The 23,489-nt window shown below is 40.2% G+C and overlaps 2 protein-coding genes across 4 annotated transcripts in view; one reads left to right on the top strand and one right to left on the bottom strand.

Moving 5' to 3' along the window:
• ANKDD1B (ankyrin repeat and death domain containing 1B) overlaps positions 1-16,937 on the top strand; it is a 28,386-nt gene extending 11,449 nt beyond the window's left edge. The window contains exons 8-16 of one of the 3 annotated variants that reach the window (XM_054003937.1): positions 641-796; positions 1,655-1,753; positions 2,655-2,753; positions 4,278-4,376; positions 8,177-8,275; positions 11,459-11,554; positions 14,190-14,388; positions 15,053-15,184; positions 15,474-16,937. In XM_054003937.1, coding sequence (XP_053859912.1) covers positions 641-796; positions 1,655-1,753; positions 2,655-2,753; positions 4,278-4,376; positions 8,177-8,275; positions 11,459-11,554; positions 14,190-14,388; positions 15,053-15,184; positions 15,474-15,532 — 1,038 coding nt within the window. In that variant the 3' untranslated portion in view covers positions 15,533-16,937. Of the gene's footprint in view, positions 1-640; positions 797-1,654; positions 1,754-2,654; positions 2,754-4,277; positions 4,377-8,176; positions 8,276-11,458; positions 11,555-12,877; positions 12,970-14,189; positions 14,389-15,052; positions 15,185-15,473 lie in introns of those variants that run through there. The other 2 variants (XM_054003938.1, XM_054003940.1) reach the window with 2 other exon arrangements.
• Positions 16,938-17,064: 127 nt separating this feature from the next.
• The window catches only part of POC5 (POC5 centriolar protein), a 29,228-nt gene continuing 22,803 nt past the window's right edge, over positions 17,065-23,489 (bottom strand). Inside the window, exons 10-14 of the mRNA XM_054003941.1 lie at positions 23,316-23,478; positions 20,394-20,512; positions 19,667-19,780; positions 18,657-18,833; positions 17,065-17,215 (exon numbers count right to left, since the gene is read on the bottom strand). Of these exons, the coding sequence (XP_053859916.1) occupies positions 17,177-17,215; positions 18,657-18,833; positions 19,667-19,780; positions 20,394-20,512; positions 23,316-23,478 (612 nt within the window). The 3' untranslated portion in view covers positions 17,065-17,176. The remainder of the gene's footprint in view (positions 17,216-18,656; positions 18,834-19,666; positions 19,781-20,393; positions 20,513-23,315; positions 23,479-23,489) is intronic.

Here is a 23,489-nt window from a genome sequence, read left to right on the forward strand (position 1 = left end):
AGGAAGAGACGTGGCACTGAGGATACTTCATTAGTCTTGCTGGTTTCCTAGTAACTTTGCATCTCGTTTCCTTGTTCCTTGTCCAATAAATTAACCTCCCTTAACTCCTTCAGTGTCTTCCTCTGACCTCTATCCCTTGCACACATCTTCCCCTGCATTTGGCAAGCCCTTGCATAACTACTAGCAGAAAAGAACAGAGGAAGGCCTTAAGCCCCTTGCTTTCTGTCATACAGCATTTTTAGCTATGTGATCCCATTCCTTTTAACATCTCACTTTTAAGCACTTCTGGTGCTTTTCAGCCTATTCATTGAGCCAGTTTGACTTGCATACCAAGCACATACCATCACAAGCACCTCAGCAGAGGTAATTTGTATCTTGCCCATCTGACCTCAGTTGCACAAAAGTAGCTGCAGACACTGCCTATCCAATTTGCTTTCCCAGTTTAGTGTAGGCGAGCTCAGCTAGCATATTCATCAATTATGTATTAGCTGGGAAGGTTGTATCCCTGAGTTAATGCACTCTTGAGGTTCATTTTAAGGCTTAAACATGGAGTGGAGGAAGGAAGTGCACACTAGCTGCTCCTCTCAGTGTTCTTGCTTTGCAAAGGGTTTGTGTCTCTTCTGTTTCTTCTATGGGGCAGCTGGAACAACCTGGGCAAGGTAATTTCCTTTGTTGTGGGCTGGAATGCCCACTGTGGGAACCTGCCACGTGGCTGATGATTTGTTCTGCTGGGCCACGGGGCAGAATGAGTAACTCCTACCCAAGGCCCTCCTCTTCATTTATCAGTGACAGACTGGTGAGTTGAGAAGTTCCCTCTTATCCAGCTTGTCTGCTATTTTCAGCTGTGCCTGTTGTGAGGCTCATGAGCCTCTTTGAAATGTGGAGCCCTCGTGTTCCCAAGGCTTGCCTAAGAATGTTGCTTCTGCACACAAAGTTTGTGCTGCTTGTGCCCCTGTCTTGACATGGCTAATGGTATGACCTTCCTCTCCAGCAGGAGATATTGTGATCTGCATAGGAACAGATCTCTTTTCCCATAGCATGAGCAAAGTACTAAAATGTATTAAGTTTACCAGAATAACATCCTAAATAAAAATTACGATTTATTAATTCTTTTGTGATTGTCGAAACACCAGAGTAACTTTCATTAAACCTTTGTGTATTTTAGATGTTGAGAAGCAGGAGCTAGATAATTGTGTAGCTGATGTATCCCATTTTATAGACTTGCTGTGGAGACATGGAGACTCCTCAGTGTGAAAAGATTTGAAATAAATATGCAACAGGATTATTTCTACTTAAAGTTCTCCTTATAACTAGCACTTGGGGTTGTGAATTTGTCAGAAATCCATGACATTGCACTGACAGAAATTGGAATTATTGTATGTACTAGCACACTAGTGGTGTTTTCTGGGGTTGAATGGCAACAATTGCTGCCCACCAAAAAGAGCATGATTAATATTTATGAATTGTTTTCTGTATTGTAAACCTTACTATATATCTGTCCAGATAAACATCATCTGCCACTTAACTGCTGGTGGGTAGCCATGTCATTCAAAAGTTGGATGAGCCTGATGGAGCCTACCGGAGGTGTTTTGTGTCTCACTGTTGTAGTCACTTCTCTTAAATTAGAACAGACATTTTGTCTCTTTTGGTCCAGAATGGAGAAACTCCATTTTACTTGGCTGTTGAAGGAGGTCATGAAAAATGTGCTGAACTCTTACTGGAGGCTGGGAGTGACATTAACATTTCAACACAGGTATGTACACAGTATCCCTCCTAGTGGGACATACTAGGCTGTGAAAAGGACCTTACCAGCATTTTTTTTTTTTTTTTTAATGGAACATGTTAAAAAAATAGAATGGGGAATGGAGAGAGTATGAACAGAATAAAACCAATGTGAAAGTAAAACAGCATTAGCTTTATTTGATGGAGTACTGTGGTGGAGCTTTTTGTTTCCTGTATGCCCACTAGTACAACAAATGACTAGAAAATGTGACCAACTAGGATAACTGGAAAATCCTCGTTTTTGGCAGTGCATGTGACTGATCTGATGACAAACTTGTTCTCTACATCTGATTCCTGAACTGCAGTCCAACTCATATCTGCTGAATGGCCTTGGCTAGCCTGCTGCAAGAAGTTTATGATTCCAGCAGAATGAGAACTTATTTATTTAAGCAGAACTATTTTGTAAAATTTAGTTTAAAAAATTATTTTCTTTTTATTTATTTTTCTATTGATTTATTAACTATTCTATGGATTTACTGGTTAATGTGACCATACTTGCTTGGTCAGGGTCTAACAGACTAACTGAGTGACAGAGTAGGAGACATGTTGGCATTGTTGTTGTCCATGGCACAGTATAGATGATGCTGATCTGTCTGTTTTTTAAGAGAATTTGGATGGGGCTATAGGATACAGGTGTTCTTTAGTATGTTTGTTGTAATTTAGTAAAAACGGGAATTTCCTTCGCTGTTGACAAAATATCATGCCAACTGCTGATGTGCTTCATTTTGTATCATTTTATCAAAAGGTTTTATTGGTGGAGGGGATACTAAGACAAATTTAAATGCAAGATTATCCTATATTTATACCTCTCTTTAATACTGTTTGTTCAGCAATAAAAATGTAAATTTTTCTGTCTATCAAATTTCTTTCAGAACAATAGCAGTGCTTTGCAGGTTGCAATTCAGAATGGACATCTATCCTTGGTTACTTTTCTTATTGATAAGAATATTGACCTGGTTCCTAAACCTGAGGTGAGTGTTAATCAGAATAACTCTTCTTCCACTGCTCAGCCTGTCCTGTCTTTCCATGGGAATTCAGACAGCTGAATGAGATTGAGTAGTACCTTGAATTTTTTCCTAGACACACTATTACTTGTTTTCTAGATGCTGATTAGCAACACATAGAGACCAATAGAGACAAAATCCTGTTGCCAGCCCAATGAGTGCCTGAGCAGGCTGGTGATGTGCAGAATAGACATGGCCAGGCTATGCCAAGGGCCAGGCATTCAGAGAAGAAGAGCAAAGCGCCCTGCTTGAATTTAGCAGTAGTAATGCTATGGGCAAAGAGTCAACATGATTTTGAGTAAAGATAACGAAAATGTAAGTAAACATTTCAGTGCTTTCACACTGCAGGTAAAGGCACCCTCAGTGCCTTCAAAATCTGCATGCCAACCTTCTTTGCAATTTAAAAAGAAAGGTATCTATATTATCCAAATCCTCTCTCAGTTTAGATATTACAGATATTTGAGATTTTCTATAAACAGAAAATTATTTTCCACTTCCACAGTACAGGATGAAAATAGAATCTGGACTTCATGACTTATGACCTGATCAGTGACCCCTTGCAGAAGGCTATCAAGGAATAACAATTTGTTGTGCTTGAAATGATTTAGAGGTCAGATACTTGTTGTGCTGCTTGTTCTCCTTAGCTTTCTGTAGCAGAAGCAACTCAAAAAATTGTAACTTACATTTTGCAAACGTTTCCATCACAATGTTGCATAAGAGCTTGCTTTATTTTTCTGTAGCCCTGAAGAAATGTTTTACACAGTGTCTATTATAAAGACACTGAACTGGTGCCTGGCACCATGAATAGTACTGGTATGGAATTATTCTTTAGTTGTATTTTGCAAGAAAGCGATCAGTCACAGGTTCAACATACAAAGTGATCTTACCAACCTGGTGTGAATTTTGACTGGTGTTGAATCTGTGCCCTGTTTATATTAATAAATAATCAATAAAATAAAAACTCTGTCTTACTAATTGTAATTTGTTGTACTTTATAAATATGACATCAAGTCACTTAAGTACAAAGAGCATTTCCAGCAGCAACATGTGACAAAGGTTTGTTCCTGGAAAGTAGATTTTGACATCAGTTTACTGAATACAGAACGAGTCAGTTTCCAGGCCATTCAACAAAGGGCAAGGCCACTTTTGTGAGGGAGCAGAAACATTATCCTGATCTCAGGATCCCATCCCAGGTAGGAACACTTCAGAGGAGTGCCTTGCTGCATTCCTAAGTGGTGGCACACTGATGCACACCCCATACACTCAGCATTTCCAGTCTTCTCAGCTGTGTTTGTTTACCTGCTTCTGGGTGGGAGCAGGCTACCACCTCTGGTATACTCCATACATACAGGTGTGTTTTCTGCAGTGTTGAGCCTCTTGCTAGAGCATGTCACCTTTGCAAGTGGTGTGTTCAATAAGAACCTCTTTCTTGTTTGCATGAGCTTGTAATAATATTCCCAAATATAATAATTTATTATTTTCCCTCCACAGCAGAAGAATTCCCCTCTCCATTTAGCAGTTCTCAGTAATAATCTACCAGTAGTAAAAAGCCTTTTGGATGCCAATCACAACATAAACTCCTTAAATCACGTAAGAAAATCTGGGAATTTATACAGCTTTATTGGTAAAGGGGAGATTATGTGGGTTTTGCTTGAATTTTTTTTTCTCTTATGAACTCAGGGTACAAAAAAATAGGAAGGAAGTTCCCTCCTAATCTTTTTGTGTGTATACATATGTATTAGTCACTGGTACATGCTGTGCTAATATTGTTTGAGCAAGATAAGGATAGCACAATGCTGTATACTCAGAAAACGATTGGGTAATATATTGTTCAAGTGTTATGGTTCATGTGTAATAAATGACAGAAATGTCTAATGGTATTGGCTTCAGAGGGAAGCCCAGTGCAGACTGTCATTTGGCAGGAAAGAAGTTAATTTTTCCTTTAACCTACCACGTGTAGTGTTTTAGATCTGTGACCAAAACAGGGCTGGTAAAGACAATGCTGTTAAAGCTGTTGCTGAATAATGCTTGCACAGCATCAACATCTTCTCTGTTTCATACGCTGTGCCCCCACCTTAATTGACTGGGGTGCTCAGGGAGCTGGGAAGGGGCAGAGCTGAGCAGAGCTGAGCAACCCAGAATGACAAGGTCATAGGTCTCTTTGATGCAATCAGTGAGTAGCTGTTAACTGAAAGGATGCTGGTTTGAGCCCATCCACGGACAGCTACACCTGTCTTCCTTACCTTAACCAGGATTCTTTCACCCTGCTTGGTGTCAGTGGCCTTTGGAGACCTGGTTAGTTGTTGGCCAGTTCACTGTAGATCATATCCACCACTGACGTGTGCCATACTTTGGTGCTGTCATGCTTGATCCCTTTTTTGCTGTATAAAACCTCCTATAATTGTTAATGTCCATTTCTGCTTTTGCTGTGTTGCATATCACTTTGTGTTGCTTTGCCTGGTAGAGAGATGATAGAAGTACTGGCCTGTGCCTCTTCTGGTGTTTCTGGGCCTTGCAATGAATCTCAGGTGTACTCAGGTGACCATCTCATGGAGAAAATCACCAATTACACCTTTTCATTTCCCTCCTTGGAGAGGTGCTTTGTTGAGAGAGGAAAGAATGGCATTTGTCCCTTCTTCTTCCCCAGGACAGGTCTCTCCCACCTTCTTGTAACCCCACTCAGTTCCTTGAATATCCTCGCATAATCACACTCTTCATACTAGTATGTGTTGTGAGCATGGTTTTGATTATTGTGAGTTACAATTAACAGCTAATTGGGAATTCCACACAGGGATTTTCCTGGAGGTAGTAAATTCTCAGGTGGCATCATGTGGGGAAGGAATTGGACACGTGCCTGAGGCTCTAATTTCCTCCAGCGGTTTGGGATTTCATGCCTTAGCAGGAATATAGGCCCAAGTAATTCATACACCATCTGAAGGAGGGGAGCCTTGCCTGCCCTGATGAAATACAGGGATTTCCAACGTTGTGTTGGGTCTGGCCCTTGCCTACTGAGCTGCCATCGAGTGCCCTCAAAAGAGAATAAGGGTTTCCTGGTCAAGGAGCATGCAAAGGGACCCTGAGAAGCTCTGAAGCCACTGTAAGTGAAAACTCACTTAGCTGGAGGTAAAAATGGGAATTTCCTTTGCTTAACCAGAGACTCAGCCCTCAAATATAATAATTGTGCCTGAACTCAAGGAGAGATGATGGAAATAGAAGCTGATTTGGTTAGAAAGAGAAATAGCAGCTCCTGCTGAGGGACAATATGGGGAAGATTCAAAAGAGGCAGCCTGGCCTGTAGCAGGACAGGAAAGGGAAAAGACAAGAATAACAACAGAAGCAAAGCTACCTGGTGTCCATCTCTGAATGACCTCTTAGGTAGGCAGCAAGTATTCATCTGTCAGCAAGATAAATTAAACACACAGCTACCTGACTGCTCCAGTGTTGGGAATGTAGGGAAGCTCAGGGGAGTCCACCTCTAGGGACTTAGGGATTGACAAGGGGATCATAACAGAGGCAGCCACTCACAAGTCTCTGGAGATGGCTTTTACTGAGCATGAATGCAAAGTGTCTCCTTGAAGAACATACTGCAAACCAGCAAGGCAAGTAAACTACTGCAGAAGGTATCCAATATCTGAGGGAGTGGTGGTAGAGGTCGACTACAGTGACCTGGCCAACAGCTAGGCCTCCAAAAATCTCAGTGACATCCAGTGCCTGTGGTCCATGTGGCAGAAGACTGTACAGAGCTCACATACACTGGCTCCTGATCATGACAGACTACAATGGTCCAACTGTGTACAGACAAGCCTGCCACCTGTGGCACTTCAAGGACAACCTCCCCATCAACCCTACATCTCAGCCATCCATCTCAGGGGAAAGACTGTCCCAGCAGGCCTCTCGAGTCAGGGCACTGTGGCTCACTGCTGGGGAAATGCAGCCTGGTCTCCCTCATGACATGTAGAGGTGCTCCCCACAATAGCAACAAGGATGAGTCTTTGAGAAATATGTGGTTCACCCCTTCCCATTGTTCATTTTATTTCGAGATTAATTTATACACATAGTACACATTAATTTATACACATTAATTTATACACATTTAGAGATTAATTTATACACATTTTTGTGGAATACAGGCTGTCATTTGTGGTTGGAGTAAAGTATAATGACAAGATCTTCTGGTCACATAAAACAGAGAATTCTGTAAATTTCTTCAACACATCTTTTAGAAATATTTTGCACTATGTCTCTAGCTTGCCTGAAGTTGCCTGCAGTAGGTACTTACGTATCCCTAAATTTCTGCAGGAAAGAAAGTAGGGTGTATGAATTTAAAAAAATACTTTTTATTCATGGGAATAAAAAAGTAAGGTAAATACATGAGATTGTGTGATCATAGTGTAAACTGTAAAATTAACTGATGAGACTTTTAATTTGGAACCCTGAGTCTCATGTTTCTTAGTGTGAAAACCTTTGGTTAAGATCTAAAGGCCAAAGAAGTTCTCTAACCAGACCAATAGAATGTAAACTTGCAACATCAGAGAAGCACAGGCACAAAACATTCAACTTAGAAGGATTATGTGTCCCAAGAAACGTACTAAAGAACATTCCGATATATGCAGAGCTTCCACAATTACTCCATTATTTGCTGCATTTCACCCGCAGATATCTGGATTTTCTTACTCTGATTTCTGTAAAAGAATAAATAAATACATATTTGGGTATATGTAGCTATGTAGAGACTATATAACCCTCCTTTCAGACTCAAAGATTTAGTTGAAGGTGAATGCCATTTTAGCTGTATTTCTTGTTAATGCTTTGGCCTTGTTTAATGATTTTGTTTTGGGGTTTTTTTGTATGTATGCTGTTTAATGTTCACTGAACCCATTATGGAGCAGGTAGACTTCTGCTGTGTATCATTTTGTGGCAGGGATGACTAAAAAGTTCTATTGTGGATGTATTGTGGATGGATGGCATAACGTACTGCTGAAAACTGGATATCCAGTTGTCTTGGCATGAATTTCAGCAGGCAAAACTTTACATGAGAGGATAATATGGGTGTGGGTTGCCAGACACATGAAGCCCTCTGTCCCAAGCACATTGCTTTAAGAGGGAAGAGAAAGAGCAAGCTTGTTAGTTTACAGTACATTAGAGGGGCATAACAGCAACCCTTTCCTGAGCCAGCTGGAACTTCTGCCTGGTTTTCCTGCAGAGATGCCATATGCCGTCTTCTCTGCCAAACAAACAAAACTGGCAGAAGTTAAAGGATTTCCCTCTGTTCAGTATTTTCTCACCAAGGTCACCTCTTGTTGTGAATCTATTTTAGATTCAACCTGTGAGCATGTTATTTCTATGAGTAAGTTGGACTCAATGCATTTATTTGATGTGTTCAATTCCAGAGGCAGGAAACCCCTCTACATCTGGCAGCTGATCTTGGCAATGTGGAGTTGGTGGAAGTCCTGCTCAAGTCAGGCTGCAATCTCAAGACCATGGATAAGGTAAATTGCATTTCTCATACATATAAGGATTACATGATTTTATTTTTTGTTCTGTAATCTTCCTTACAGAGATGCATAAAGCACATGTTGCTAGTTGTGTTTGCTAAGTAAAACTAACTACAAAGGAAGTCTTCTTTTTATATTGCTACACCTGCAGCTTGCAGAGATCTGATGGTTTTGGTGAAGAGCTATAAAACTCCCAAGCTCTGTGATTTGAAGGATAAACACTGCTTCCAGAAACCTTTCATGGAAAAAATGGTCTAGGCTTGCAGAGGGGAAAATGACCTGTGGCTCCTTGTGACTGTGCACCTGCAGCTGTACTCAGTGCCAGGAGAGATGCAGCTTCACCAGGTGCAGTGATGGAGAGTTTGCCCTTTAGCACTCCTGGTCATCTTAGAATCATGGTGACATTCCAGATCCATTCAGATGGATACTTAAACACTGAGATGATGCTTTGCCCGAAAGATAGAAACAACAATGTTAATGGCTGGAAGAAGTACCAAAGCAAAGTTGCTGGGGAAGGGCTTTTGAAAGAACAGAGTACTAAACCCAGTATTTACATATTTTGCTAAATTACTGCAAGATTGAGTGTTCCCTTTTACACTGTTACCACTTTTCTTGATATTCTGTATGACTGACTTGAAGGTTTTGATGTTTATTAGGAGCAAAATCTCCCCCTTTTGTAACTTTAAAAAGTTCCTGCCTGTTGCATCCCGGGTTGCGTTCAGATTAGGGGTTCTGATATGTGTTAGCTAGCCGGTTCTGTGTACCCCTGTGCACCCCCTGTGTTTCCCCTCCCCGTGGTGGTCTGCTCCAGGTCTCTTACCATTGGAGCTCACCCTGCCAGTCCTGTAACCACCCCCCTCTCCACTCTGGAGAGTTCTGTGCCTGTCACCCCGTCCCCGCAACGCCATTCACCACAGAGCCCCATGCCCGCCCCTGCCGCATCCCTGTTGGTTGCCGTGGTCCACGTCACTGCCACGGTGCCTGTCCCCATTGGGCAGGAGGGCTCCTGCCCTCCTTGTCCCGCCCCCTATAAAATCCCGCGCCTCCCGGGTCCCAGCACCATTTTGTCCACGTGGCGCTGGGAGCAGTTCACAGCTTCTCCACCGCGGCTCCCATGGCCATTAAAGCCTCCAGCCGCCACGCGGACAAAGTGGACAATTCCTTCGCCTCTTTGTCTCATCCCTCACGCTGACAGCAGAACGCGGCCAGCCCGCCCTGGTGCGCAGCAGCAGAAGCGCCCGGGAATCGCGGCAAGCACCGGTCCCCCGAGAAGCAGGGCCCAAGCCGGGCACTCCGGAGCTGCCCGGGACCGGGAGAAATAACGCAACATCGCACCTGCCCAAAACTGTCCTGATGAGAAATGAGGCTTTATGGATTAGGATTGTCTTGTTTTGCCCTAGCCTGACATGAGGCCTGGAGCTCTGAGTGTGGGTTGCATGGTTGGTATGTTTTGGGGTGCTGAGGTAAGATGCTGCATTGTAGCTAAGCCTTTCCGTTTAGAATCATGCCTACACTTGCCAAAGACCTGCAGTTCTCATAGGCATCAACCCAGAATGAAATCTTGTCCACTTTAAACAGCACCTTAGCCACTGGGAAATTTTTTCAACCTATTTGTATTTCAAAGGCAGACACAAAAACTTACTTATTGCCTATGACCTTAAGCACCTGCAAGTCTTTGGGGGAGGCAGTGCCCTTGTATTACAGCAGAACTGATAGAGCTTGTTACGAGAATTTGGCTCTGTGCCAGTACAAGTTCTGAAACAAGTCACCTTTCTGCATTGGTTTTCTTTCCTGGAGTAGCTTTTTCCTTGCCTATTTGCTGGATGACGCCTGAGACCATGCCACTGCTGGATACATGTGCAAGTACAGTGCCCTTTAAACTGAATTGGTGCTGAGATGCCAAAAATGTTACTGTCCTTGCTGAACAATAGACAGGAAGAAGGGGAGACTGCTTTGATTGCACAGTATTTTTTTAGTCTCCATGCCCTGGCAGCAGGAGTACTCAGTCTCCATAGAATGCCATGCATCTGCTCCTGTCAGAGGTCAGGAAATGCACTCTGTCTTTGGTTGTGAGTGCACAGAGAGCTCCCCCTGTGCAAGACTGCTGTGCTGCATGCGCATGCAGGATGCCAGCAGTGTCTATACTATCACAGGGGTATAGAAATACCCCCCTTATCACTGCCTCTCTCTGCCTCTGTGAAATGCAGAGCACCTCTCCAGAGGTGAGCCCAAGGAGTTCTTGTAGTCTCTGGACTCTTCGCATATAAAATATATCTATGCAAAAGATTTAATGAAATGCATGTTCCTTGGCTTCTGATGTGATGCTCTTCTAAAAACAGGTTAATTAGAATGATCTTGAGCAGAGCCAAGAGCTAGAACTCAAATACAAAAGGGAACTTCATATTATCTGGAGAACTGAAATACTTTATAATTTCATTAATGAAACTTCTAATTAAGGGACTGACTTCTTTTAGATCTAATTTTCTAGAAATGCCTAGTACTTGTTATGTGGAAAATAATACTAATATTTAAATCCCAGGCAGTTGCACTCAGTGCAGATCTGCTAAAAATAAACAATTGCAGAGAAATCCCTTTAGAGCCACCATGATGCCTGTGCATCTAAGTGCTGATAGGAGAGATGGGTTCAGGAAGACTGAGCAAACCTCTGCTGGTGTTACAGCAATGGCTTTGAATAACTGTGACTCCTTCTATACCCATGAAGCATAATCCTACAGCTGTGCTTCATTCAGCTGTAATGAGAAAGTAATTTCCTTTTTATTCTGTGAGCCACCTTCTCTTACCATCTAAAACAAGGCACAGGTTTGCCCTGTAAGTTGGAGATTGCCAACTTTGCCAGCCTATCCATCTGAAATGCCAGTTTAACCATAGCATGGGAATGGACTGTGTTTGTGGTAGTTTGAATGTGGACACAGTGACTGGAGTGTGCAAGCTGGTATGAAGTATGCAAGTCTGAGTGCAGGTTTCTGGGGAGTTTAGTGTGTGAGAAAAGTGACCACCCCTGGGCTGAGGTGATACAGCTTCTACAGAGCATAGGACTTTGATTGTAGCTACCCAAAAGCCATAAAAAAGGGATGGGCTCTGTAATCAGCCCCTGTATTTTTCTTCTATGACACACTTACCCAAGATAATGTTCTGATTCATTGTCTCTGCTTTCAGCATGGGAAGACTGCACTAGCCATAGCATCAAGGAGCCATCATGCCCTCATTGTAGATATGATCATTAAAGCAGAAAGGTATTTTGCCATGAAACAGGTAAGAGTCATCTTTCATTAAACATAAGATACCTATGGGAAAAGCCAATTCTGATTTTGAAGTGCCTTTTGGCTGAGGTGGTTCCTTTTGGCAGGCAGCAAGACTGGCCTTGATGAACAAAAGTTAGGATTGGGAATGGGAAAGTCTCTAGCCCATCCAGGCTTTATTCCTGACTAGCTGTAAAACTGTAAGCACATCTTAGCATTTTCCTGCCTTGTGCTCTACACATAAAGGATGGAGAGAGATTCTAAGCCAAATCCAAACTGTACCATTGGTACCATGGCTGGGATAACATGGATCCACGTTGATTCCTGGATCCTTGGTACAGTAAAATCTATGGTTGAAAAATAGCAGAGTGAAGATGTCCTTTGCTAGCAAGAGCTCAGCTACTTCAACAGAAGCTCCCTCTTCTGTTAATTATAAAATTAAATCAATGAGAAGGAAAAGAACTTCATAACAAGTGTGAAGGACATGGCTTAGGTTGTCTGAATTTCTCACCTTCTTTCCCTAGTTGTTACTTAAAAGTACACTACATAGTGATGGGCTTCTCTAAAGGGCTACAAGTAACTGCCATATCAATTTGTGATTTTGTTCTCACTCCTTTGCTTCCTGCTGAGTTAGCCAAGTGTATAAGCATACTGATCCTGTCTCAGAGCAGGTACAGGGATTAGCTGGTTTTACTACCCCATTCCTGTCCTGAGTTGCCAAATCCTGACACTTAATGTTACAGGGCTGGTAAATCACAGATCTAGATTAATTACTGCAAAAGTAATCTATGAACACTCTGTATTGTGCATTTGATTTGCACCAGTTCAGCTGGAATTGTCAGGTACATTATTGTTTCTTTTGGTTTAAAGAGGAATTAGAAGTAGTCCATTGCCACAGAAGACATAAGAAATCTGACAGCAGTAAGCCCATAGTATTCTCAACCACTTGGTATCATTCACAGAATTTTCTGAAGAGAATAAAAGGTGTTAAGCAGATGCTTTTCTGCAAAAGCACCAGAGATGTCAGGAAATAAAAATGTAAGTATTTGTATCCTGTTGCCTGAAGCTGAGAGTGCAGGAACAGCTTAAATTTTACAGCTATGGAATACGATGCTGGTGGTGTTACCATACTGGAACTACAGCATTTTGAACCATTATTTTAAGGACTGTCTTTTTGTTACATTCAGCTGACTTGTCATTTGTGACAAAGCTTTAGTTACAAAAGGAAATATGTAGCTGAGAGGAAGGGCACATGATACTAAAGTGTGACTGTCATCTCTGTTTGCCCTCTTCTCTATTTATCACTTCTACCCAACCCTTCCCTATCATTGTCCAGTCTGGGTTTAACTGGATTTGAAGGCAGCTGTTACTATCCCACCTTGCCATTGCCTCAAAACACACTTAGCAGCAAAGGGAAGCTGTGCTGCTGCAAAGGCTTTTTTTTTTGTTTGTTTGTTTGTTTGTTTGTTTGCTTGAGATTTTTTTCCTGTGGGTTTTTTTTTTAATTAAACATCACAAGCAAATTATCTAATCAGAGAGACCCTGATGCTGTCCTGTAGAATGTCCTAAACTTTACTTTGCATGTGTTAAGAAGTCTGAATATAAAGTGAAATAAAGACTGCATCAGATCATCAGATGAATGGAACCAAAAATACATGACAATGCTTAGTTACTGAACTGTGACTTTTCTTCTCTGTAAGTCTCTCTCAGGGTTGGGAAATAACCCTGCTGTATTTTCCTGAATTTAATTTGGAATGAAGCACTTTATGCTTAGTATTTTAAAAATGTGGACTACTGCCATTTCCTTTTTTGCTTAGTATCTGCTTTGTCATTCTCTATCAAATTCATAAAGAAATTTCTTCCCTTTGAAGATTTATTTGAAACAGGACTAGTACATAAACGTAACGAAATACAGAAATAGCTAGAGTTTACCTACCTAGGAATGTTCCTGGGCACAGCTTAGCTAGGACTGAAATCAATGATTGACATGGTTTTTGCCAAGATGCCCAAACAAAAGGCATGCAGTAGCAACATCACTTTTAATCGGGAGAGTAAAATCCATGTGGTTTTGGTTTCTGATTTTACTTATGCAGGAATAAAACTAGAAACATGCTCAACACACATGTGCACATTGGTGTTTAGACACTTTGCTGAATGGGAGTCCCTGTGATAAACCTAATGGCTGATATTGCCAGCAAAGGATCTGGAAGTCCCCACTTCAGCCAAGTGAAGCTGACAGGGCAGAGGCAGGAACAGGTTGAGCAGCTGTGTCCATGATGCCTACCCTCTCCCCAGGAAGAGATTAATGCTTTGAGAAGCAAGAGAAAATGGAGAGAATTGTGCCTGAAACCCAGCTGTGCTCCAAACATGACATAGACAGAACCAAGCAGCACAGCAGTGCTGACACAACACTTGCTGTTACTTTGCTTTTGTGTATCAAGTACCAGAGAAAGTGGCTTATTTAGCAATTAACTCAGTAATACATAGCAACAGACACTGGAACTCCTTGTTTCAGTTTCTACAAGCCATTCACACCTCCATTACCGGCACTGAGTAAATCATCTGTCAGCAGCTACACCTGTACAGGACCTCACTGAGCAAAGGTTCCCAGCTCTGTTACACAGTTTATCATCTGCTTTCTTTTTCAGACACATCTAGCTCATAGTGGTAATGGGTCAGACTTCAGCGTGTCCTTCAAACAAGATCACAGCACACAGACCAAGCAAATCCGTTCCTCCCTTTGGAATCTAGCATACAACCAGTTAAAACCCCGTGAATGGAAAGAACTGGCTATGTTCTGGAGGTTCACAGATGAACAAATTAAAGCTATTGAAGAACAGTGGACAGGTAGCAATATCTGAATGGCCAGACAAAATATATAGGATAGAAAAACCCCACAAGGCAGTGTTGCTTTTAAGCTATGTGAGTACCCCATAAGGGGGTATAAGCCTTGTCCCTGGTTCCTGGGAAGCAGTGCTGTAGCAGTACAGGGACACTTCTGCGCTGTCTCTTGGCCTGAAGGAACCTTTTTCTTGGGAGATCAAAACTAGAAGCCATGAGCATCATAGCAGGTCTTGGGGGTCATGCTGCAAGTCAGGACCTGGGGAACCTTATGACACAGAGCAATTTTGCTCATGCTCTGTCTGCACAGGTGCCATGAAACAGGAGTTTCTGGTTTCAGGCCTGTCAAGTGCTGGGAAGACAGTACTTCTACAGCACATATTGTACTTGCTACTACTACTCCAGGGTATATTTCCACAGCTTGGGGAAAAATGAAAGGAAAAATTAATTTTAAGATGCATTAGGTGTTTTTTATGTCTTAACAGTAGTGTTAGGATAAAATGAGATTTTTAAAAAAAAACTTTTGTAAGCTTCAGTCTTAATTTTTCTGCTAGATGAGAAAGGTAATAAAAGTAAAGGAGTAAGTCTAAAACCTCTTGGAACTTTTTAAGTGCAAAAGCACAAAATACAGTTTCCAGCATATTGAAAAAATACTTTGTGTATTACATAGGGAAAAAAAGTTACAAGGAACATGGGAACAGAATATTGCTCATCTGGTTACATGGTACACTGCTGGCTCATCAGAATCCAGTTAAACAACTATATGAAGATCTGGTGGAAGCAGGACTTCAGCCTTTAGCTGGTAAGTTGATACACAGCACATTACAGTGTCCTCTATGAGACTGCAGTGCCATGCTGAGGTCCCTACTGGTGCTGGGAAGCTGTGGCCAGGGCAGGGGTGGTGGGCACTTTCTTCTTTTCTGGGACTGCCCTTCCTAAGGGGTGAGGCTGCTTGAGAAAAAGCATTTAGACATAAGGTTTCCAAAGGAAGACACATGCAAACTTTGCTTCCCTCATCTCCTGCACTGTCAGTTAGTCTGACCTTGTGCAAAGCAGAGCACACCAACCAAGTGTTTTCTCTTACTTTGCAGAGAAGATCAGAGCTTCAATTAGCATTGGCATGGACTCCAGGAAATGTGTCACTTCATGAGTTCGTCAACAAAACATGGCATATATGATGGAATTACATGCCGGATGGAAGGTGGCTTTCAAATATCTTTTTGGGAAACAAAACCCATGTTTTGAACAACTTTTTCCACCCTAGAAGAACTTGCACTCCTAAAATGGTTACTTTTTTCTCAAATACTTGCTAAATAGAAATGTAAAAAATTTAAGAACAAATGGCTGACTGGTAGCTTATAACTGGTAAGCAAGATTCACCACTTAAAATTTCTATACCTGACCTAACTGCAAATTAAGCCACTTTGTGTTTGATGTAAAATGCTTTCTACATGAAAAAAATAAATTTAGTAAGTGAAAGTTATGTGTATAAATCAATTAACGCTTGGTAAATAAGTTGGCATCTGGCCTTATTTGGGATTCAGATTTTTATAAATTCTTGCTAGGATTATGACAAATCTTTCCACTGCAGCATTTGATTTATGTAGTGAAGAAACACAAAAATGTCATGTGTAAACACCATGGGTGGCTGGCTGCAGAATTTTCTACCATGGCATAACACTGTATACATACCCTCAAAGGAGCATTTGATAATTAATACTTCATACATCTAGCAATTATTTACTTATTTATTGGTTTTTTCTTGAATTAATACTTGGCAGTGTCCTGCTGAATATGTTTAAAGGTTTTCTTATTACCGAATATATTTAATATCTGAAAAATTATGTAAATGTCTATCTTAGTGATCTTCTTTATAACATAGCAATAGTTTTATCATGTAATGGAGGAGTTGAATTGCATTTCCTTTTTGCATATAGTTAGCATTATTTTGTGCTGAATTCTACTGCTTGTATTAAAAAGGTGATCTGTATCTTAGTCTGAAGTCTTATTCCAAACTGCCCTCCTGTTTGCAACCTTCTTTGACTCTGCTGCAGAGCATCCCAGGAATATGAAGAATAGACCACTAAATAGTAAGGTTTTGGAATTAGAGATTTAAAGTACAGATGCTTGGAACCCTACAGTATTCATCAAGTTCTGCAACATTAGCTTGCAAAATGAAAATGTTTAAGAATTTGATGGACTGGGTACCTCACCTAGCCTAAATTGGACCCTGGGTGTGGAGGATGCTACCCTGCTGTTCTCCATTTAAAACAGTGTTGCAGCATATAATTAAGGTTCATGTCAGCTATATTTCCGTGCATAAACAACTAAAAGTATTTGTAAGAAAAAAAATTAATTTTCTCTTGAACATAGATATTAGTATCATTGGGATTAAACAAGAGATTCAGACAAAAATCACATTATATCCTTTATTTAAAAAGTGCACTAAAGACTCCGTAAATAAAAAGTGTTTGTCTTAAAAATAAAAGTTTGGAGGTAGAACAACAGTTCCAAGTTCTTTTATTCCCCCTCTATGTCTTATTAAAAAAGCACTTTTACTTAAAAAACCTTCATTTTTAGAAAAGGGTAAAAACATGATATGTACTTTAGGCCTTACTGCATCAAATCTGAAAAGATTGGGAAGAGGTACCTGATTAAAATCCCCTACTGGCGAGAAAGACAGACAGTTAACAACTTTTATTGACTGAACACTGGTATGAGTTTGGCCCTGAAGCACTCGTCCAGCTTGTCCTGCAGGTCTCACAGCCGTAGAGCCAGAAGAACGAAGCACAGTTCAAGGATACTTAGCAGCATTGGCTTGTGATGTGGTTTGCTGAAAAGTAATCAGATACATCAAAACACTTAATGACATAAAAAAGTCACATTAAAATAGCTCTAGGTGAGCTGTAGTTTAAAAACAAAGACCTGCAACCTAGCAAACTCTAATACACTTATCAAGAAGGAAAAAATAAATGGTCATTTAACAGAAAGAGTAAATTTTTTTCTTTTCTTATCTGTAATACACTTTTTAGAATACAAAGTACTAAACTTCCAGTAAACTAAGTATTTTGAGCTTTTATCACCTCAACCTTATTTCAAGGTTGGTTTGGTTTAGGTTTTTACTATACTGTTCACAATTTTCCCCTGTAGTGCTAATTTAATCATGCCAACTTTCCTTTTGAAGTATTTGCTATGAGGCAGTCCCTGAAAGATCTTTGAAAAGAAAAGGTTTGAAATTTTATCAAGAATTAATTTTCTGCCCATAAAACTAGCCACCTTAGTATAATAAATGGTAGTCATTCTGCTTTTAATCAAGGTAAATTCTCTTCCCTCTCAAATTAACTCAAGACAAATACCTGACTTAAGATTTTTATTTGCAGAATGGGTACACAGAATATATCTCCAGGGTTGTCAGAGTTATTGCATTTTCGGAAGTCATTTTTTATTACAGTAGTTCAGGTGCTTTTTCCTTGTCACACTAGTCACAAAATCTGAATCCAGAAATTGTTCTTCATTAAATAATTACCTCATTAAATCTCTAAATTCCTAAGAACATACAATTTAAATATTAATTTCGGCTTAGGAACCCAGATTATTGAAAACTATGTGCAGCAAGCCACATGGCTGTGAGTCACAACAAGAAATGGAGGCCTTTTCTGCTTTTGGTACTGCCATGATGGTGAGCAGACTGAGGGTGCTTGGGAAGTTGGGAAGAGACACAGCCAGGACAGGTGACCCCATCTGACCAAAGGAATACTCCAGACCATGTGGCACCAAGCTCAGTGTATAAAGTGGGGGAAAGAAGTGGGAAAGGGAAGGGCATTTGGAGTGATTCAGTTTGTCTTCCCAAGTAACCATTTTGCATGACGGAGCCTGGCTCTCCTGGAGATGGCTGAACACCTGCATGCTTATGGGAAAAAACTGAATTAATACTTTGGTTTGTTTTGCTTGTGTGCACAGCTTTTGCTTTCCCTATTAAACTGTCTTTTTCTCAATGCGTGAGTTCTCCAACTTTTACCCTTTTGATTCTCTTCCCAAACTCTCTGGTGGGGGAGTGAGTGAGTGGCTGTGTGGGGCTTGGCTTGAGGTTAAACCATGACATCTCCTCACCAGTGCCTTCTCCACAAAGACAGCAAGTACTGTTTGCTGTTGTCAACAGGCCTCAAGCCTGAGCTTTGTCTAATACCTTGTCAAAAGATAATTTTTCTTCAAACTATTACCAGATGTGTTATAATAAAAATACTTTAAGAACATAAATACGCAATCCGATTTACCTGAGTGACTGGATGATGCTTCTCAACAATAACTGAACTTGTGGGTGGAGCAACTCTCCTCACTATTAAACTCCTAGAAGCTCTGGATTTTTGTCCCATATCAGCTCGGCCTGTGATTCGAGCAGTGATTGTTCTTCCTGCTTTCTGTTGTGCAGATGTTATTACTTTTGCTGTGGGCTATAAATAAATTAAATATTAATTAGTAAAAAATTCTAAACATAATCTTTACAATGCTAGGTGTTTCTGCTCAGTTTTATCTGCCACATGCCTAAATGGAACATGTGATGTTGCAGGTAGTCCAGTTATATTACACAGGACTGAATGTGCTCCACCTGGCTGTAACCAGGATTACTCCATTTTTTCTACTTGTGCAATAGCATTTCAAGTAAATTACTTCTGTCCTGAGGGAAGTAAGACTAATTTGACAAAAATCAAAAAGCATGGATAGTTTAGCTTTGCTTGCTGACTGCATGCTTAAGTGACAGCTGAAGGCACTTCCATCATTGTGGAAATCCTTTCTAGCAATGACAGAGCAGATAATAAAAAAACTCCCATGCATACAAAAATGCATCTTTCTCTGACAGCTGATAGCAAACTGTGTCAAATGCGGAAAGGAAAGGAGGGCAGTTTAGCATGAAGCATAGAAAAGGGAATGAGGGAGAAATTTCAAAGAGCAGGATAATGAGACAAAGCACTTTCCACAACAAAAGGTTATCAAGTCAAACACCAATTGTTCCTGTTGCACTATACCTGAGTGCACTCTTCTATTCTTCATTTTGCCACACTGCCCTACCTACAAAAAGAATTAAAAACTGCTCCTAGTGTAAATGAGTTTATGTAACATAAATGAGCATTTTCAAGCTAGTGTCTTCATACTGCTATGTAAACTCTGTGGCAGTGTACTCAACTACATACCTGTGTTGCTCTGAGAAATGCAAAAATAACACCCACACTAATATTCGTTATGATTATGCCCTAAAGAAGAAAAAAAGTTAACTTTAGCATGTTACCAGTTTTTGAGTTGATGTCACACCAGATCCTGATGTTGTGCTATTGAAGATAACTGGAGAATCAGAACCTAGTCTGGTCTCAGGAGTGCTTGCATGAGCCAGGTGGCTGCAAAACTAAAATGAAATGAGAGTTTACACAGAATGAGTACTATTTTCTAGAAAATACAATTTTACTCCTTAGATAGCCAATTTTCTGACTATCCCAATTACTCTTTTAATTGCAATGTCTTTGTAGATATTTTATCTCTAGTGTTACTGTTTATTGTCTAATATAAAATTATTTGTCTAAAAATTGTAGAAATGGTATGAATAACATTTGTCACTATTAGAATGAAAAGTCAGGAGAGAGGCATGCACATCATCTCTGTTCTAACCTACTCTCTAGCATGATACCATTTTACAGTAGGAAAGTTTTCGGGATAACTCCAGAGCAGGTCCAAAACAACCATGGTACTAGATGATGATCTGGCTAAGTTGGTATGACAGGACAATAACCTCAGTTCCCTCAATGTCTGTAAGTGTTACCCCCTAAAAAAGAAGTCTGAAGTCAAGCCAGCTTTTCATCTTTCGAGAGTATACTAAATTCATATTTTTGCCCCATTGACAGCACAGTCTGAGCACACCTGCATGTTTCCTTTTAGACCTGGACTCTCTTCAAAAAAGCCCCAACCAAGAAATTTCTCTTTTGTCACTAGGAAATACAATTCTGTTCCAGCTACATGCTTACCATGTTTTCCATCTGAAGAGCAGCTGCTGGTGGAGGTGGTGGTAACGGTTGATTATATTGTGAAGGAGGTGGCCTTCCTGCACCAGTGGTAGCATGATCATTTCTCCTGCTTCCTACATCTGTTATTAGAAACACAAAGTAATGGGATAAGCACACAATCTAGCTAACCCTAAGGGGTGGGGATATGGTAGAAGATAATTTGCAACAAAAAATTTAATATGTTTTTGGAATTTCTGTATAATCAAATAAAAAAGAGCAGGCTGTTCTTTAGAGAGGTAGGTAGGTAGACAGATATAAACAAACATTCCTGTATTTTACCCTCTTTTGAGATGCTTATAAATGTTTTTCAAAAGGCTTGTTTCTCTGTTATGTCTCAACATCTCTGTGGCACATGTCACCTACTTGTAGGTGTAGAACTGAGGTTCTTCCTACTGCTTGCCAAAACTAAAATCAGTGTGCAAGAGGTGCTCTTATCCTAAGAGACAAAATCCAGTTTAGATAGTAAAACACAAAGGTAATTTGCTCATTCCAGGAACTAGATTGACACCGTGTGGTAGTTGTGTTTGGTTTTTTAATTAGCTGAAATAAGTAGGAAAAATAAAAGGAAGGTGCTTCAAATCTGTGCAATACTAGTATATGTCAAGAATAAAAGGATACCAGAATGTGCATTTTGTTCATATCTATGCATGTACACGCTCATTAAGCTTATGCACAGACAGGACCAATGCACAGTTATAGATTAGTAAGATCTGACCTATGTTACTGAGGAAAAACTGTATTAGGACTTTTATAAACAAAAAGTTATGAATTCCTGTGGCTTCAGTGTTCCTTTAAATACATGAAGAGGTTAAATACTGTTAATATACTACTAGCCAAAAAAAAAGTCAGCAAATTAGGCAGGTAATTTTAACACCATCAACACTGACATTAAATATTATGAAGCCATCAAGTTTGTGACACATGCACACTATTAATAAATACACTATAATGATATATGATATGTATTTTACCTGTAGATTGTGTGTATATTAAATGTATATTAAAATAACTTAATAATAAATTTATAGAGGCAAAATTCTGGATTTTATGTCCAATGACAGCAGGTGGCACTGCAGTGTTCATATAAATTTATAATTGCTGACTGATTCTGGCACATGGAAGTTTTGATGTCCACAGATCAAAAGACTAGAAACAAATCACAATCATCCTCTCTGATGTTTGCAGTCCTCCAGTGTCCTGATCACTGATTAAGAATGCAGATCAGTTCAACAGTTGAACAGTTGTTCAACCATATTAAACAATTATGTAACTAACTTCATTAAAACCACCACCTGGCTGTAAGCAAAAGATAGTATGCCTGGGGCAGGGGAGAAGGTGGTACCAGAGGTGGTGGAAGCTAATGACCTGCTTGGGACCGAGGACAACAGAGTCTGTGAAATGTTATGAAGCCTGATTAAAAAGCATCATAATGGACACACAAAGAAATGAGTTACAGGTATGCTAACATTCAGCACAACAAAATCTTTAGATGTTGTGCTGGTGTAGAGTATCAGTTCCAGCTTCTTAGTAAAAATCAAGCAAAATCTTTGGTCCATAAAACTAAACGGTTGGGGGGCACAACTATTATAGAACTCAGTTTTCTTCATTTCCTTACTACTTACTCTCATTTTTATAGACCTACAGAAACAATGCTTTCACACCAGTCAATTAACCTTCATTATTAGGGAGACGTGGTGTCTATTGCATGTTTTTGAAAACAATAGACAAACAAATGAAAGATAATGCTTCAAGATAGAATAATTCTTAATTAGCGACACAGTGAAAAAGTACTTGGGAAATGCCCTGTAATTTTATTCCCAAACCCAGTATCTTCAAGAAATCATTTATTCTTTACCTTCTACAAATACTGATCCTAAATTTTTACTAGCACACAGCTACTACACTTTGCTAATGACACATTAATTTCCTAAGCAACTGCACTAATTCCACTTATGTTTAACAGGCTTAGACAGCTGCTCAGGAAAGTATCCTCTTACATCTTCTTCAGGTTTTTATTTCCTCTTCCTATCTACCTTTTTTTGGTGAAGAATTTCTCTAAAGTAGTTCAGAAACTTCTGTGTAAGACTGTTAAATTTAGCAACTGAAGTTACTTGTCTAAGGCTATTAACCACTGCTGCCACTAGAGATGGTTGTTGAGCCACACATATCGCTGTGGCACTCCTGCTGGCACAGCTATTTTCTTTCTAACCTAGGTTGCTGCACCAGCACGATTATGTTCCCACTGCTAGGGACTGTCTCAGTCTGAGAGAGTGATTTCATTACATCTGTAAGCATGTGCAGCTCTCTCCTGTGTAGCTGTACAGGTCTTACAGATATGCTGCTGATTAAAATATCCTGGTGTTTCCTGTTCTGGCATGGAGTTACAACTAAATACAGAACCTGAGAGATTTGCTTGCCCTTTTTACATTCAAAAGCAGGATTAAGAAAGAAGGGAGAAAAGCTGATTGTCTGAGAAAAGCTGATTCATGACACACTGAGATTCCAGAGTACAAAGGAATTTTCAGGATTTTGTCTTCACTGCTCCAAAACATGGTGTTTTAAGAAGTTTGCCACTTCTAACTTCCTTTGCTGCCTTCAGCTGCAGTTTACTACTCTCCCAGCAATGTGGCATGAAGAGAACATGTTCCTTCTTTCAGCTACAGCTGTATGAAGTCCAGCATCAGAGTACTTCTCAACATATTCAACAGGACATTTTAAAGCAATAAAAGTTTAATAAACTCTGTATTGCCAAAAATTCTCAAATTAAAAAAAAAATAAAAAAGAGTAAAGGAACTCCATTAAAACAAACAAACAAAAAAATCCCAAAGAAATCCAACAAAAATGCACACACGCTACCAGATTAAACCTGCTAGTCACACTAACCAGGATCTGCCCTACTGTCCGTGCTTTGAAACATGGTCATTGCTTCCAGATTCAAAGCACATACACCACGCATAAAGGCTTTCTTCACAGTGTCTTCATACTGATCTCTTTCAGTATGCAGTCGCAGAATCTCAGCTCTTGACAGTTCCAAAGCAGCAGTTAACTATGAAACGG

This window comes from Vidua macroura, chromosome Z, assembly GCF_024509145.1.
Source record: "Vidua macroura isolate BioBank_ID:100142 chromosome Z, ASM2450914v1, whole genome shotgun sequence".
NCBI lineage: Eukaryota > Metazoa > Chordata > Aves > Passeriformes > Viduidae > Vidua > Vidua macroura.